A 14904-nucleotide genomic window follows, 5' to 3' on the forward strand; every position below is an offset into this window, starting at 1 on the left:
TCCACATGTGCACATTATGTTAGACATGTGTAGCTCTGTGTAGTCTCCTGTAGATTTGTATCATTTTATGGAGCACCCTGGTACTGAAGAAATGCTGTTCTATCTTTTGTGTTTATTTGTATAGTGCTTTTAACAATGGACATTGTCCCAAAGCAGCTTATTATCCCTAATTAGTAAGACAGTAGCAACAGTGGCACGGAAAAACTCCCTGAGAAGGTATGAGAAAGTACCCTTGAGAAGGTCTAGACTCAGAAGGAAAAACATCCTCATCTGGGTGGCACCGAATGTCCATTCATTATGATGATGTGAACTCCTACACTGATGTGTACAAGGCATACGAAGCTACTCACTTTGGCCAGTGAGGTCCTAATGATTCTTAGAGCTGTGTATGCCCTCCGCTGTTCCCTCTGCAAGTCCACAAACAGTTCTTTTGTCTTGCTGACCTTTAGGAACTGGTTGCTGGCCTGCCACTACTGGAACAGCCTTTCAGATAGTAAACCACAAAGCAGTGCTGTTTATTTAAGCAAAAAGTGCAGTAGTAGTGTGTTGCTATTATACTTTCTTTCTTTCTTTCTTTCTTTCTTTCTTTCTTTCTTTCTTTCTTTCTTTCTTTCTTTCTTTCTTTCTTTCTTTCTTTCGTTCTCTTATTCTTTTCTTACTTTCTTTCTTTCTGTCTTTTGATGATCTTTTCTGTGAATGGATTGTATTTGTTCTCTGTATGTATATCTCTGTGTGCAACAAGTTTATTACTGTTAATAGATGATTAGTTATAGCGATAAAAAGTTCATAATTAAGCAAAGGCAAGTGGGAAATAACAATGTCTGTTTTGCCATTTTTTGCAAAAGTGTGTTCAGGCTGTGATTTATTTATTTGTATTTATTATCAGTTGATTGATTTATTAATTGATTAACACAATTACACCCTGATGCATGTCCTGCTCCTGAACTGTACATCACGCACAACAACAGGAACAATTTTCCGACTAGGAGCTCTTTGTATGTTTTTTTTTTTTTTTTTTTGGCCCTTTATTTACATTTTTTTAACCTGGTTATTTTTGCCTGCTCAAATTATTTTTGTTTGTTTGAGGTTTTTGGCTCTTCACACATGTTTTTCTGTTTTTGTTGTTTGGGGATTACATTTTTTTTTTGGCTCGTCATATGATTTACTTCTAGGCTCTTCAAATTATTTTTTGTTTGTTGCTTTTTGCCACTTCATATGATTTTTCTTGTTGGCTCTTTTTTTTCAAAAAACAATCAAACTTTTTATGACATTTTTGTTTGATTGTTTTTTTTTTTTTTTTTTGCTTTGCGTTTGATTTCTATTTGGCTTTTTTATATGATTTTTGTCTCTTTACTTGATTTTCTGACACTTTATACGTTTTTTGTCTCTTTATTTGATTTCTGAATGTCAATTATTGCTTTTAATTTTCCCTAGTAAGCAACACGGACACATCCAATCAGATCGCGCGGCTGCCCTTGAAGCCCCGCCTACTCCAACTACAGACGTGGCAATTTCTGACGTCATAGTCGACGCGGCCATTTTGGACGTCGTTTAATCGAGTTTGTCTCTGGAGTTGATTGGATGCAATTTCGCCTTTCCTTGGACATATTGCCTGAAGAAGACTAAAGTGTCGGGTAAGAGCATGGCGTGTTTTAGGAAGTGAGATCATCTACCCTTAAGTTTGAATTGAAGGAAATGTAATCTTGTTAGCTTGCTGGCTTTTTTGAGTAACTCAGCTAACAGGCTAAGCAGTGTCTCTGGTCATGCCTTTGATTTAAACAGCTAGCTTTCTAAACAAATTAACATCACGCATAACAAAAAACAAATTTAAATGGTCTAAACAAATGCTATTCTTTAAGCATAAAAGCCTGGTGTGGCTGTGTTCCAATCGGCTCTCTTGTTAGACCCGTAGTTCACTATGTAGGTTGTATTAAAAGCCTTATCTCAGGCTGCACGTGACCCCTCTGTATAGTGATCATAGAGGTATTTGAGACTCAGCCTGTGAGAATGAGGAGAAACCCTCAGCAGAGTGGGCATGCCTTTATTTAAGCTGCATTATTATCCCCTGAGAGTTACTGAATACGTGGCAGCACGACCATAATTACATCATAAACAAACAGTAGCCAGTGACTGACTCACTGATGTGTAGGGGAAAGTGAACTCATAAAAAAAAAAAGTCAAAGCAGGTGCTCCTTCACTTGCCAGATCTATTGCTTGGCTACAGAAATGCATCTGCCCTGACTATTCCTGACTATTAGCATTGGAAGTAAAACACTTTCATGAGTGTGTAGGTGATTTTCCAGGGTAGGTGCATGTGATTTGCTTAATTGGTTGAGATGATAACACAATGAAGGAGCATCTTACAAACTTGTAGCGTATGTCAGGTCCATAGCAGGGCAACACCAAGGCATCTGCCTAATCCAACATGTTTGAGTATGTAGGTTATATATCAGGGTTTGTGCATGTCATGCTCATGAATTGTACCTCACTAAAACTAACTAAAAGTCTCTACAGCAATAACAGTTTCCCAACTACAAGCTTATGCAGATTGATTGCTTGCGTCAAGTCAAGTGGCTTTTATTGTTATTTCCTCTATACACGGTGGTAAACAGTACACAGTAAAAACGAGACAACGTTCCTCCAGAACCCTGGTGCTACACTAAACAACAACATAGAGCTACAACACAACACAAAGCTCCATAAAGTGCAAACAGTGCAGACGAAAAACAGTGCAGACAGAAAACACAAGTCAAAACACATAACCCAAGATAGTGTCGATTGATTGATTGTGACAATCACACAATGAAGCATGTCGTGCTCATCAATTGCACTTCACCCACTAAGAAATCTACAACAGCTTATAGATCTGATGGTGTACAATTCACATCCACGTACAATTCATAATTACAATTTTTGGAGATCTCGGATGTGTATCGCCTGCCTGCCGCAACTCGAACTCAAAATCAAGTCAGTTAGAAGTCAAGTCAGCTTTTAGCGCCATTACAACCATATAGATTACTGTATAGAGTGAAACGAAACGACGTTCCTCTAGGACCAAAATGCAACACAAAACAACATAAATGAACAAAAAGTAACACAAAAATAACTGGGGCATGACAAAGTGCACAATAACAACAAGAACAGCATGAGACAGTGAGACATTAAACACAGTGACACTGCATCATCCATAGTATTGTGGAGATTTGTGTTTTTGCAGATGGATTTGTCCATATAATAATAAATACTCTATATGTAAACACTGATTTTATGGCTGCTGCCATTTCAGTGTCACACAAAGATACCTAGTAAATGAATAACTAGAGAAATCTTGTCTTATATACTAAATAAACAAAATGAAATGTACTTTGGTTTTGCTAAGAAATCTGGAAATGAATCTGGAAATCTGGAAATGAAGATATTGGTTGATATGCATTTTGTATCTGATTGAAATGACAAGTTTTATTTATTTTTATTTACTGTCATTCTCCATGTGCTTATCGCCTACATTGGCCTAGTTTAGGGTCTGTTACCCTTTTCTGCATCTCTCACGAATTTAAGAAAACTGGTACGGACCCAAGCGTAAAACATTTAACACACGACTTTTGGATTTTTGGTTTTTTGATTTTTGATTTTTCACACTTGAGTCTGTACTAGTTTTGCTAAATTCTTTTGCTCACCAAAGCAAGAATATTTACCGCATCTTTCGAAGCATATTCATTATAATGTCTTTAAGAAATTATATTTCTTTATTAGATGAGTTAAAATCCTGTGTGACCTCTTTATTTTTTTTTAACTGTAGATTTTAACTAAGCGGCGTTAAATTCTCTTAAACAAGCACAAGTCATACAGTATATTCCCCAAATATATATTTGAAAAGTGGCAGGCAGAATTTTACCACACTGGAAGCAAGTAATTGATATTTGACTGCAATATGTTTATCACTTTATGCATTGCATAATAATTCAATTGACTTTTCAAGTGGTTGACTGGAGGTCAGAAAACATTGTGCTTAATAAATGCACACCATCGAGAAAAAAATAGTCAGCAGCTATTATTTAACACATCAGTTCACGAGAGAAGTCCACATTAGCGTATTTAGGCAGCAGTACTGTATTCCGGCCGGCTGCCTTTTTCAGTGGATATGTACTGGGGGTGTAACGGTACACAAAATTCACTGTTCATATGTACATCGGTTTTTAATTCATGGTTCGGTTCCATTTCATTACAGTTAAAGTGCAAACCATAAAATTGCTTGTTGTGTTTTTATTTTTTTTTATTTTTTATTATTATTTTTTTTTTATTAAGGCATTATATTATTATAAAATCTTTAAACATCAGTAGTTTACATATTTACAACAATTTTAAATAAAATGCCCGCTTGGTTAAATAATGTATAACAGTATTATAATATATTTAATATATTGACTAAATTGACACATTTAAATGTATTAAATAAAATGTAATAAATGGAAAAATTAAATTAAGTAGTTTACTTTTGTTAGACCCTATTTGAAAGTGGCAGCGAAACAAAATTTGAGTTTTACGATGCGCTACAAATCTACAATTTTTTACATTTAAAATTTTTTTTTATTCTATTTTAATTTATTTTTATTTTTATTTTATTTATTTATTTTATTTTTTTTAAAGCCCTAGCATTGTGTTTTGAAGTTTAATAATATTTTTTAAGAAACTTGTGGTCCACCACTTAATACGTGCCTGAGGGATTTTAAACATTTTCCAGCTCGTCAAAAGGATTTACATTTATGGCATTTGGCAGACGTTCTTATCTAGAGCGACTTACAACTGAGCAGGGTGAGTCTTAGGGGCCTTGCTCAAGGGCCCACCAGTGGCAGCTTGGTGGTGGTGGGATTTGAACTTGTGAACTTCCGATTCAAAGTCACCGAACTGAAAGCCCTGTTCTGAAACTGTTTGGTACGAATACATGTACCATAACTGATAATTTCCAAGAATTATTATAGACTAAAGAAATATTGCGGTCGTACACTGCTAAGGAAGTGCAGTCGATCAGATCCTTTACGTTTCATGTTACTGCCTTGGAATTAATCAGGTAATTAACACCCAAGATAACCTATCAGTGTTCACTAGCTACAGCATTTAATCCGTGCTGTTAGGTAATATGTGCTGTATTAAGTAGCTGTGCCCTTTTTCAGGAAGCATGCAAGAGTTGCAAAATGACTATCCACTCAGTCTGAATTCACATCACCTTTCTACTTTCTGTGGAAAAATACCCAATGGCAGCTTGCACAAGCAGAATCTGGCACATGTTCAGAAAAAGCTTGTATGTAAAAATCTATAATGATTGCCAAGTAACGGTAGCACTCAGTACTCAAATGCCTCACTGTTATAAAAACATGGACTTCAATTATATTCACTAGATGAACTGATCCTGTGGAGCAAAAACCTGGATCTCCTGTCTGCTCGTACGATCCATAGTGACGGTGTGGGTGTGCAAATTTGTAATCGAAACCTGTGGTTCCTTTTTTTTCCCCCCTCAGGCAAGATTAAAAGAAGATGATGGAAGAGAGTGGAATAGAAACCACGCCACCCAGCACTCCTCCACCACCCCTTACTGCTGCTGTCGCCATCAGTCCGCCTCCTCTGACAATAGGTATGATAACAGCCTTTATCACATGAAGTAAAATGAGACATGATTTTATAACTATATTAAGTTTCTTTTCCGTTAAAAAAATAAATAAAATAGAAATTCAAATAAAATAGCTGGATTTATATTTCATCATTGATGGTTTGTGCTGATGCAGCAGCAGGAAGATCTGCTGGTTGTACAATAATCACATATAAGGGCAGCATCTTTGATTGCCAAGGAATGAAGAGCTTCAGGAGTTACTGTTGTCACCACCAATGTCCATATGAAATACCCGTTAAATACTCTTTTGATTAAAATTAAGCCATGTTCTGTATTTGTTTTAGTACAAAAGTTGCTCACATGCTAAAATATAAAGTTTAAACTACATAGATATTTTTTTATTCTGTGGAACAAAGGTTGGAGGACCAGCAAAGCACAGCTGATGATGGTGTATGCATGTTTTGTCCACCCAGGAACCAGGAATAATTGGGCATCTTGAGTGTTGCTTAAAGCTGTTTGTGGGCAACGTTGAAGGCTACATTAATTTCCAAAATAACGGCTATTTTTATACTTCCCAGCATTTATTTTTTTCATTATCATAGGACGTTATCAAATGTGGGGACATTATTAAATGTCTAATAACACAATCTGGAGGATTCGGGGTGGGAAACCACTTGTTTCAAATTCGCTTGTCGTTTGGTCTGCTTTGATCTGGCAACCCTGGCCATAGCGTAATTTTTTACCTATATGCTATTATATATGGTGCAGTCATAATATTAGGGTGTAATGATGCAGAAATGTGGAGAGTGGAAATCGATGCTCCATTCATTATACATCTAATGCAGTTGCACAGATTGAACACCTGATGTCCCGATCTGAACAGCCCATAGGGTGGAAATAGGCCGTGAGCATTATGGTCAGGTGAATCAGGTGAAGACGTTCATTCGAGGTAAACTGCACTGTGTCCACAAACTTTTGGCCAAAAGTGTATGAGCAAGTTAATGGTGGGTATTCATTGTAAGTGTGCAGCCCCTAATTAAAAAAAATTGGGAATCCCATTCAGTCTGAAGTCCTGATTCTCATTTATATATCCTCACTGTCCTTTTTAAAAACCCTGTAAAAATATACCATAACAGTAGCTAGCCAGCATGGCGGTCTGTGATTAAAATGTTTTTGAGTTACTTATTAGATGGCCCGCTTTGCTTTAGATAGACTCGTTAGCTGCTATAAACGTTAACGCTGATGTATTCCTGAGGAACGCTGTTATCTGAGAGTGATTAATGGATGTCCAGCCCTGCAGGAGTCCTGGAGAGCAGCAGATCACACTAAGTATGCTAGGCTCCTACAGAAAATGAATTAGTTAACTAACTTTGAGGAGACCTTTATAGCTGCACGACTTCTCCAGAGTAGTTCCGACTCTGGGCAAAAATATTCTCAGCTGGTGTCAGTCACAGCTTTGAGATTCACTTCCACTGTGATTCACACCCATGTGTAAAAAATGAGGGTCTTCACAAATGTATTAGTTCTGTTTTTATTTAATTATTGTTTGATGTTTCATTATCAACTGTTGATAATGAAACTGTTAATAATAACTGTTGTAGAGATAGCTTGTGGTCAAGATGATTGAGTTTTTATTGGTAGGTCGTGAATTTAAATCCCAACAATACCAGGCTGCCAGTGTTGGGCCTTTGAGCAGAGCCCTTTAACCATCAACTGATCAGCTGTATAAATGAGATAAAAGCCGATCTGAGTAAGGCCATCTGGCAAATTCTGTAAATATAAACTGTTTGTTAAATGCCAGAGGAAGAGGTGCAGACGAACAGAAATAAAATAAATGAGTCTACAGAAAATTCAAGTTCGGTCTAATATCACTACCGATAGTAGGGTTGGAACGTACATGCTGATAACCGATTAATCACCCGATAGTTTTAAAAATGGATACTGAAGGAAAAAAAAAACACACTCCATATATAATAATAATAATGTAACTAAATCAAAACAGTTACAAAATGAATAAAAAAGAAACAATTCAAATAAACGGCATGGTTCATTATCTCTAGAGGCCTCTCATACTGTACAACGGAAAAATTATCAGTGCGTGTTTTTTTCAAAAAGTTCCATTTTATACAATATGCCTTCTGGAATGTACCTGTGGGCAAAAGCACTAAGCTGAAAGAACCAGAATCTTTTTTCTTTCTTTCAAATTCAACTTGTCTATGTTTTTTTTAACCAAACATAGGTCGCAACTTTGGCAAATATATTTTAGTAGTGGTCTTAGGCCCTACCCACTCCTAGGCTTAGTAAATCTAAAACATATATATGATGTGAACATTTACCGAAATCAGATTTTTATATTCTGTATTACTTAAAATGTTTTGTACTCTCTTCAGGTCTTTCAGGCCCACTGACCCTTCCCAGCACCATAGGCATCTCCAGCTTTGCCCCAGGAGGCTTCTCCACACCAGCACCCCCAACTGCAGTGACCTCCACCCTACCACCCATTCAGTCCACCCCTCCTCCTCCATTCTCTCTTAACCCCATGAAGCCACTTTCCACAGCATCTCCAGTCCCCGCACCTTCTCTGGGTGTGGGTATGACCTTCAGCAGTCCATATACCTCCCCTACAGCTCCGCCTCCTCCAGGCCCGGTGCTGTCTGCTCCACCAATGGGGCCACCCACCACCGGTTTCACTGCTCATGCAGGATACGATATCACGCGCGGACATGCCGGCCGTGCTCCACAGACTCCACTGATGCCCAGCTTCTCCAGTGCGCCACCCATGCCAGGTAGGGGCGTTGCATTAGTGTATTACAGAGTGCAGAAGTGATTGTTACACAATCAGACTGCTATAATAAGAGTCTGGTATGAAAAAAGTCACACTATATGCACACACAGAAAACTGAAACCCCTCACAGAGATTTGATTTTAGTAAACAAATATTAAGAGGTTGAATTATATTTTGTGATCCGAGTTAGTGGGATATAAGCGTCTCTATGAAGGGGCTTTGTATTAAAGTAATGTTTCTCTTTCTGTTGTTGACCTGTCTTTAGGTGTGGTTACAAACCCAATGATGCAACAGCCAGTGATGTCCGTTGGTTTAGACGTTGTGTCTCCGATTACTTTCCCAGAAGATCATGACGATCCCAGAGTTACACAAGAGAACATGTCTGGAGGTGGAATTTGGGGCTTTATCAAGGTAAACAAACAAAACCTGCTTTAAAACATACATTAAAAAAAACCGTCTTTCAGTGGATGTTCACGTGATCTTTGTTTTTAGAGTTGTTAAGCCTATGAAGGGCTTTGACACTGGACTCCTGCTATTCTATGACTATATATTAGTATACATTAATTGTAGTATGTACAAAAAGAAGTGTTACTGTGGAAAAATTGTGAATTTTATTTTTTTCAATCGTATCAACACTCCAGTCCTTTATTTTCCAGTGTGCGCTTAACCATTTTCTGGTTGAATGGATTTGAGACAGCAACACCATCAATGCCTTAGGCAGACTCATTTTCATAGGCTTAATCAGTTTGCATATTGCTGTATGATGCTGTTTACAGCTTTCTAGGTTAGGAATATCTCTATCTCATCTGTATCTCTCTGTTTTAGGGTGTAGCTGGTAACCCTATGGTGAAGACGGTCCTGGACAAAACTAAGCACTCTGTCGAGTCTATGATCACCACATTAGACCCAGGGATGGCTCCATACATTAGTACGTACAAGCTCAGTTATAGAGGTCGACTGATAATGGATTTTACCGATAGCTAGGTTGGATTGTACTTGCCGACAACCCGATTAATCTAGCTTTTAAATAGATACTGAGGAAAACCAAAAAAAAAAAACTCCATGTAAAATAGCACTGAAGTTTTTACAAAAATAAAAAAAAACAGTACTGAATTATGAAAATGCAAAATGAAATGAATATATTAATTATATTAATACATATTGAGGAAAATAAGACATGCATTTAAACTGTAACAAAAATTATTACTCCAAACAATAAAAAACAGCTGCATCCAAATTCGCCTCTAGAGGCCGCTCTCATACTGTACAAAGCAACCCAGAAAACCTATCTGTATGGACTTTTGCAGATAGTTCAATCAATTATTGGTGCAGATAAAATTGTTCGACCCCTATTAAGTAACGCAACATTTATTGGATGTGATTCATGTGACAGAATCAGGAGGTGATGTGGACATTGTGGTGACCTCTGATAAGGAAGTGAAGGTAGGAGCAGTGCGGGATGCCTTCCAGGAGGTGTTTGGAATGGCTATGGTGACTGGGGAGGCATGCCAATCTAACATTGCTCCTCAGCCAGTGGGCTACGCAGCAGGAGTCAAGGTGAGATGCTTAAGTTTATTTGGTATCATCTCAGAATTTTAGCATTTTCTTAGCAGGACAATCGAACTAGAACACAATCTAGCAAGAAACGGTCTTAATTAAATATCTAGATCAATGTTTATTGTATTATCATTTTAGCCATCACTTTTTGAAGCTGTTCACATCTATTTATTTTTGTCTCATAAATGTGTTTTTCTTCAACTCTGCAGGGGGCTCAGGAGCGCATCAACAGTCTTCGGCGTACCGCCGTAATCCACGAGAAACAGCCTGTGGTCTCAGTGGAGAACTTTATAGCAGAGCTCTTTCCAGACAAGTGAGCAGAAAGCACCCATCCTTTTCACACAGTCGACTTTTTTGTCTTTGTTCTCTACATCTGTCCTTTAGAGTGACTTTGGACCTCCCAGTGACATTGCAGCATACATTGTAATTTTTGTCCGGCCGTCCTGCGTGAAACAGTCTCAAGGTGACAATTTATAAGCCAAATTAGCTGTCAACCTTGCCGAAATTGTATTTATCACTGACGCTGGTTACGAAGACGTTTATAAATTCAAAGGTGTCAAGTCTGCAATTATTTAAAAAAATAGCCTGTCTCAAAGCTTTGGTTAAAATGATGCCTCTTGAATCAGGTCCAAGAATGTGGGGAGAGCAGTAGGAAGTTGTATTGAGAGTGCCTGCTGTCGTTCTGATGTGTATGGAGAATACTAACGTGCAGAACAAGTCTGTGGGTGGCATTTATAAAAATAAATAAATAAATAAATAGAGAGAGATGCAGTAAGCAAGGCCAAGATGCACCGCTCTGATCTGGCCTCTCTCTATCATCATACTTCAGATGCTGGCCACACTTTTATTGAGCATGTACCAATTTGGCAAGGTTGACTTGCTTAAATCAGAGAACTCCTGGGACACTTACCGGTTCTCAATGCCCAGGTATTGCTGCTGTGTAATGGTGTAATATTGAATCCCACATTTTTTAAGGGGCTAGTATTTAATTAAAGTTAGTCAACAAACCCATCATCTTTATCCACAATGTTCTGATACTGGTTTCTGTTTTATATGCCTTATTTTCTTAGTCCTTTGACTGTTATATAACCGTCCTTCTCTTCTCTTCTCTAGGTGGTTCGACATTGGCTGTCTAATTCTGGACGACCCTGGCAATGGCATCCACATCGAAACTTTCACACAGACCACTCCTGTATCTCTGGAACATGTACAGCAGGTACACAGCATTACTTATGCAGCCTGCGTCCTTTGTCTGCAACACACGCGGCCTCGAAACTCTCTGATGCACTATAAACATGTAGATGTAAATATGGAGGGTTAGTGATGTTGCCCTCCAGCTGTGTTCCTGACAGCCTTAGCCAAGCCTTAGTAATTGGAATTGTATCGTTCATTTGATGTGCCGTGTAACTTTGTGTCACGCATCCTGATTGTAAATCCACCTGTCATTCTGTCCACTGATGCAGCAATTAAAACAACTCTCAATCACGGCAAGCCCCAAATCCCCTCCAGGGGAGTGTTGGTGAATGTTAATAGACTAAACAGAATCTTCTAATTCCTATTTCGGCTGCACCCGTTAGGTGTCACCATAGCCGCTCATCCGTCTCCATACTACTCTGTCCTCTACATCTGCCTCTTTCCAAACCAATTACCTGCATGTTTTCTTTCACCACATCCATAAACCTCCTTTTTTGGTCTTCCTCTTTTTCTCCTCCGTGGCAGCTCCATTGCTCCATTTTATTGTGGGTATCTCTGTAGTGTTAATGTGCTCTTCTCACCTTGTGTACTGCTCTTCTACAGGCTCAGTCTCTCACCCCTCCTGATTACAGTCTCCGCTGGTCTGGCCTGCTCGTGACCGTAGGCGAGGTGCTAGAGAGGAACATGCCCAATATTAGCCGCACGGACTGGCACCAGGCCTTCACAGGCATGTCCAGGAGGCAGATGATCTACAGCGCTGCGAAAGCTTTGGCTGGCACATACAAACTGCAGCTGGGCCCCAGGATGGCATAAGAGCATCTAAACGGCCACTTTGCTCTCAGAACACAGCCATTGGCTTTCAGAAAAACATGGCACTCTTCTGGGAGTCTCAGTTGAAAATGAGTCATTGCATTCGATAAGGTTGTGCGGGAATTCTGAAAAGGGCCCCTGTTTTTCCTATTTTTATAAATAATAATGCACATGTATAAAAACAAGGTTATCAATGTTACAATAGCGGATTAAGAATTCTCTACGTGCTACATTTTATTAGACCCTGGCCTGCATCGTATGCAGTTCTCTCTGAGCTTCTATATAATTATAGATAGGAACAAAGGAACTTAGTGAGACCAATACTGAGGCATTAAGCCTTAAAGAAAATAGTTTTAAATCAGGAGGTTAAATACCAGATACTGGTACCAGTTTCTCAATGCCTGAGAAAGTATTCAATTTGGGATTACAGCAGTTTTGCTGATTCTTTCTTTGAAATATTCGTGAACTACTAATCGAACAAGGACTGGGGGGGAGTGATTCTGGGGTCTACAGTAGACTGTAGATTGTGTTAGTGCAGGCTATCCAACATTGTTAATGGATTATTCTGTCATTTATCATTTATTTTATACAATCATTATTCATTATTATTGGCTTCAATTATCATCTGTCTGATTAATTTCTGTAAGCCGATGCCAGTAAAGGCATACAAATTTAATTTCCCAGCAAGAAAAACAAGGGCTTGGACTATATCAAGCCTTGGATCTGTTTTCTAAGAGTTGTTTCCAGTCGATATTTTTCATACTTTGCTTTAATTCAGGAGCCAATCCAGTGCTATCTACATGCATTGTTTTGCATTTTGCTAAAATTTGTATTTATTCAAATACGAGTACTGGCTACTGTTACGAAACATCGATTATCTTTACATTTTGTAGAAGTTTGTACCGAATCGTCACCATACAGTCCGTCCATTTTTTTTTTTTAATTAATCGATTGAACTCAGGATTGTATTTAGCCCATTTTAATGCACAAAACTGTGCAGTGTATATAGAGTACATATTGATTTTTATTTTTATTTTTTAACCAAAGGACATGAACACCGCTTCAGCACAAGTGCTTTTAATGAAAAATACATTTCACTTTTCCAAAAAATGTTGACTCTTTTCTGCTTCTGGTTCAGATTTGTTCATTACGTTTTTGGAAATGCTTAAATCATTTTGAAATATTCTTTTATAGAATAAAATTAATTCTAACCTGAAGGGAGGATATTGTAACATTTGTGCAAACTGTGTGCTTGGAAATGCGTTTTAAAGTCTGTCTTTTAAAAAAAAAAGATTAATTACACTTTTCTTGAAATGCATGATCCCATTGTTTAATGTTTTGGCATCATTAACATTGATATTCATGTTTTATAGAAAAAAAAGCCTGTGGTTTCAAATTTCAAACAGAAACAAATGTAAAGATTTTTGATTTTTGATTTTATTTTTTGTTGTATTGTTTGAAGGGTCATTATATTGTTCAAATTTCAGATTCCAGTGAAAATAGTCAAAAAGCATTAAGAGTGATACAGAAACCTGTGGGGAAAACAAACTCTGTGAATGACCTCTAAAAAGTTTTTTAAAAGGTGTTTGTTTTTGGGTTTTTTTTTAATGTGTAGTTGTGTACTGCTCTTTATCAAGGCCAAAATCACTGTAAGTGTGTGATAAGATCATTAGAGCTGAGCATGGAATGAATTGGAAGAACAGATACTGCCTTTACCATAATGCCATGTCTTTTCTTTTTCCTAAAACACCTTTGGATACTTGTCTTTTTGACCTCCATTAATTGTACTTCCTAACAATGCCTTCTGTCTGCAAAACAGTAAAGGTGTTTTCAGTAAACGTGTCTTATGTGGTTACTTTATTGGATTTCCTTTTAGCAATGAAGCAAAGACATGCATCAGGTCAGCATCATCTATGAATTATATTTACTTTGCAATGTGTCACCAATGTGCAGAAACAATTATCAACGGTCAGATTTACTGTATTTCTATAAGGCTATGGCCATGAAAGCATTAAATATCAAGTCCCTGAAAGAAAAACACAAGCTTGGCCTATATTAAGGCCTTAATCTGTTTTCTAATAGTTGTTTTCGGTCATATTTTTCATACTTTTGCTTTAATTCATGAGTTAAATTCAGTCTTATGTACATGTATTCATTTGCATTTTGCCAATAGTGGTGTTTTATCAGCCATAACAATATAGAAAAAAATCTTTAACATTCATTGAAGTTTTGTTTCCCTCTGCACAGCTTCTCTTGTCTAAGCTGTTAATCTTAATATAATTGGTTAAATTGTATAGAGTCATGGCCTATAACCCCACCGATGTCAATTATATTTCCATATTGAAATGCTATAAAATATGTTCAAGAGGGTGAATATCTGTCACATTTCCAGTTCCATACCCTTTTAAACCCACTTCACATTTAAAGCGCAATCTCCAGTGAGCTGTAAAAGTCAGGAAGAACCAGGCCTGATGATTGGATTGAGTTGAAAAATGTTCTACTCTTTCATGCCTGCTTCTGCCTGCAACTAAGAGAGGTTTCGGTGCTTTCAATAATTTTTAGTACTTTTATTATAATCATTGTTTTTATAAGACAGCTAAAAAGTCTATTAAAAGCCTTTAATTTCCCGTGTTTTCAGCATTGCATTTTCTTTTTACCTGTATAATGTCTTCTGGCGCAGAACATCTTTCAGCTACTTTGCAGGCTGTGCCTAAAATGGTCTGCAGTGCAATAAAAACCCGAAATTGCAAAGCTGTTTTTTATAAATTGTAGCGCTAGAATAGCTTCGCTATATGAACTGCGAATTGCTCCGATGATCTGTTTTAGAAAAACCAAATCACTTGGAGTCATTACGTGAGTGGCATTTCTAATCAGAGTTCCTGCTATGCTTAAAGCCTTGTGGGTAATGAGATAATGAATGATGTTTAGTTCACACCTCAAAACGTTTTCCCGA

At 37.6% G+C, this 14904-nt stretch overlaps 1 protein-coding gene across 1 annotated transcript; it reads left to right on the forward strand.

Annotated features, from left to right (window-relative positions):
* Nucleotides 1-1504: 1504 nt before the first annotated feature.
* prrc1 (proline-rich coiled-coil 1) lies at nt 1505-13789 on the forward strand. Its single transcript, XM_083567533.1, has 9 exons — nt 1505-1634; nt 5517-5629; nt 7996-8391; nt 8656-8801; nt 9216-9318; nt 9784-9947; nt 10157-10260; nt 11061-11163; nt 11745-13789. The coding sequence occupies exons 2-9, from the start codon at nt 5533-5535 to the stop codon at nt 11952-11954; spliced, it is 1323 nt and encodes a 440-aa protein (XP_083423659.1). The 5' UTR covers nt 1505-1634; nt 5517-5532; the 3' UTR covers nt 11955-13789.
* Nucleotides 13790-14904: the final 1115 nt, after the last annotated feature.

The sequence above is a fragment of the Silurus aristotelis genome (genome assembly GCF_946808225.1).
Source record: "Silurus aristotelis genome assembly, chromosome: 18".
NCBI lineage: Eukaryota > Metazoa > Chordata > Actinopteri > Siluriformes > Siluridae > Silurus > Silurus aristotelis.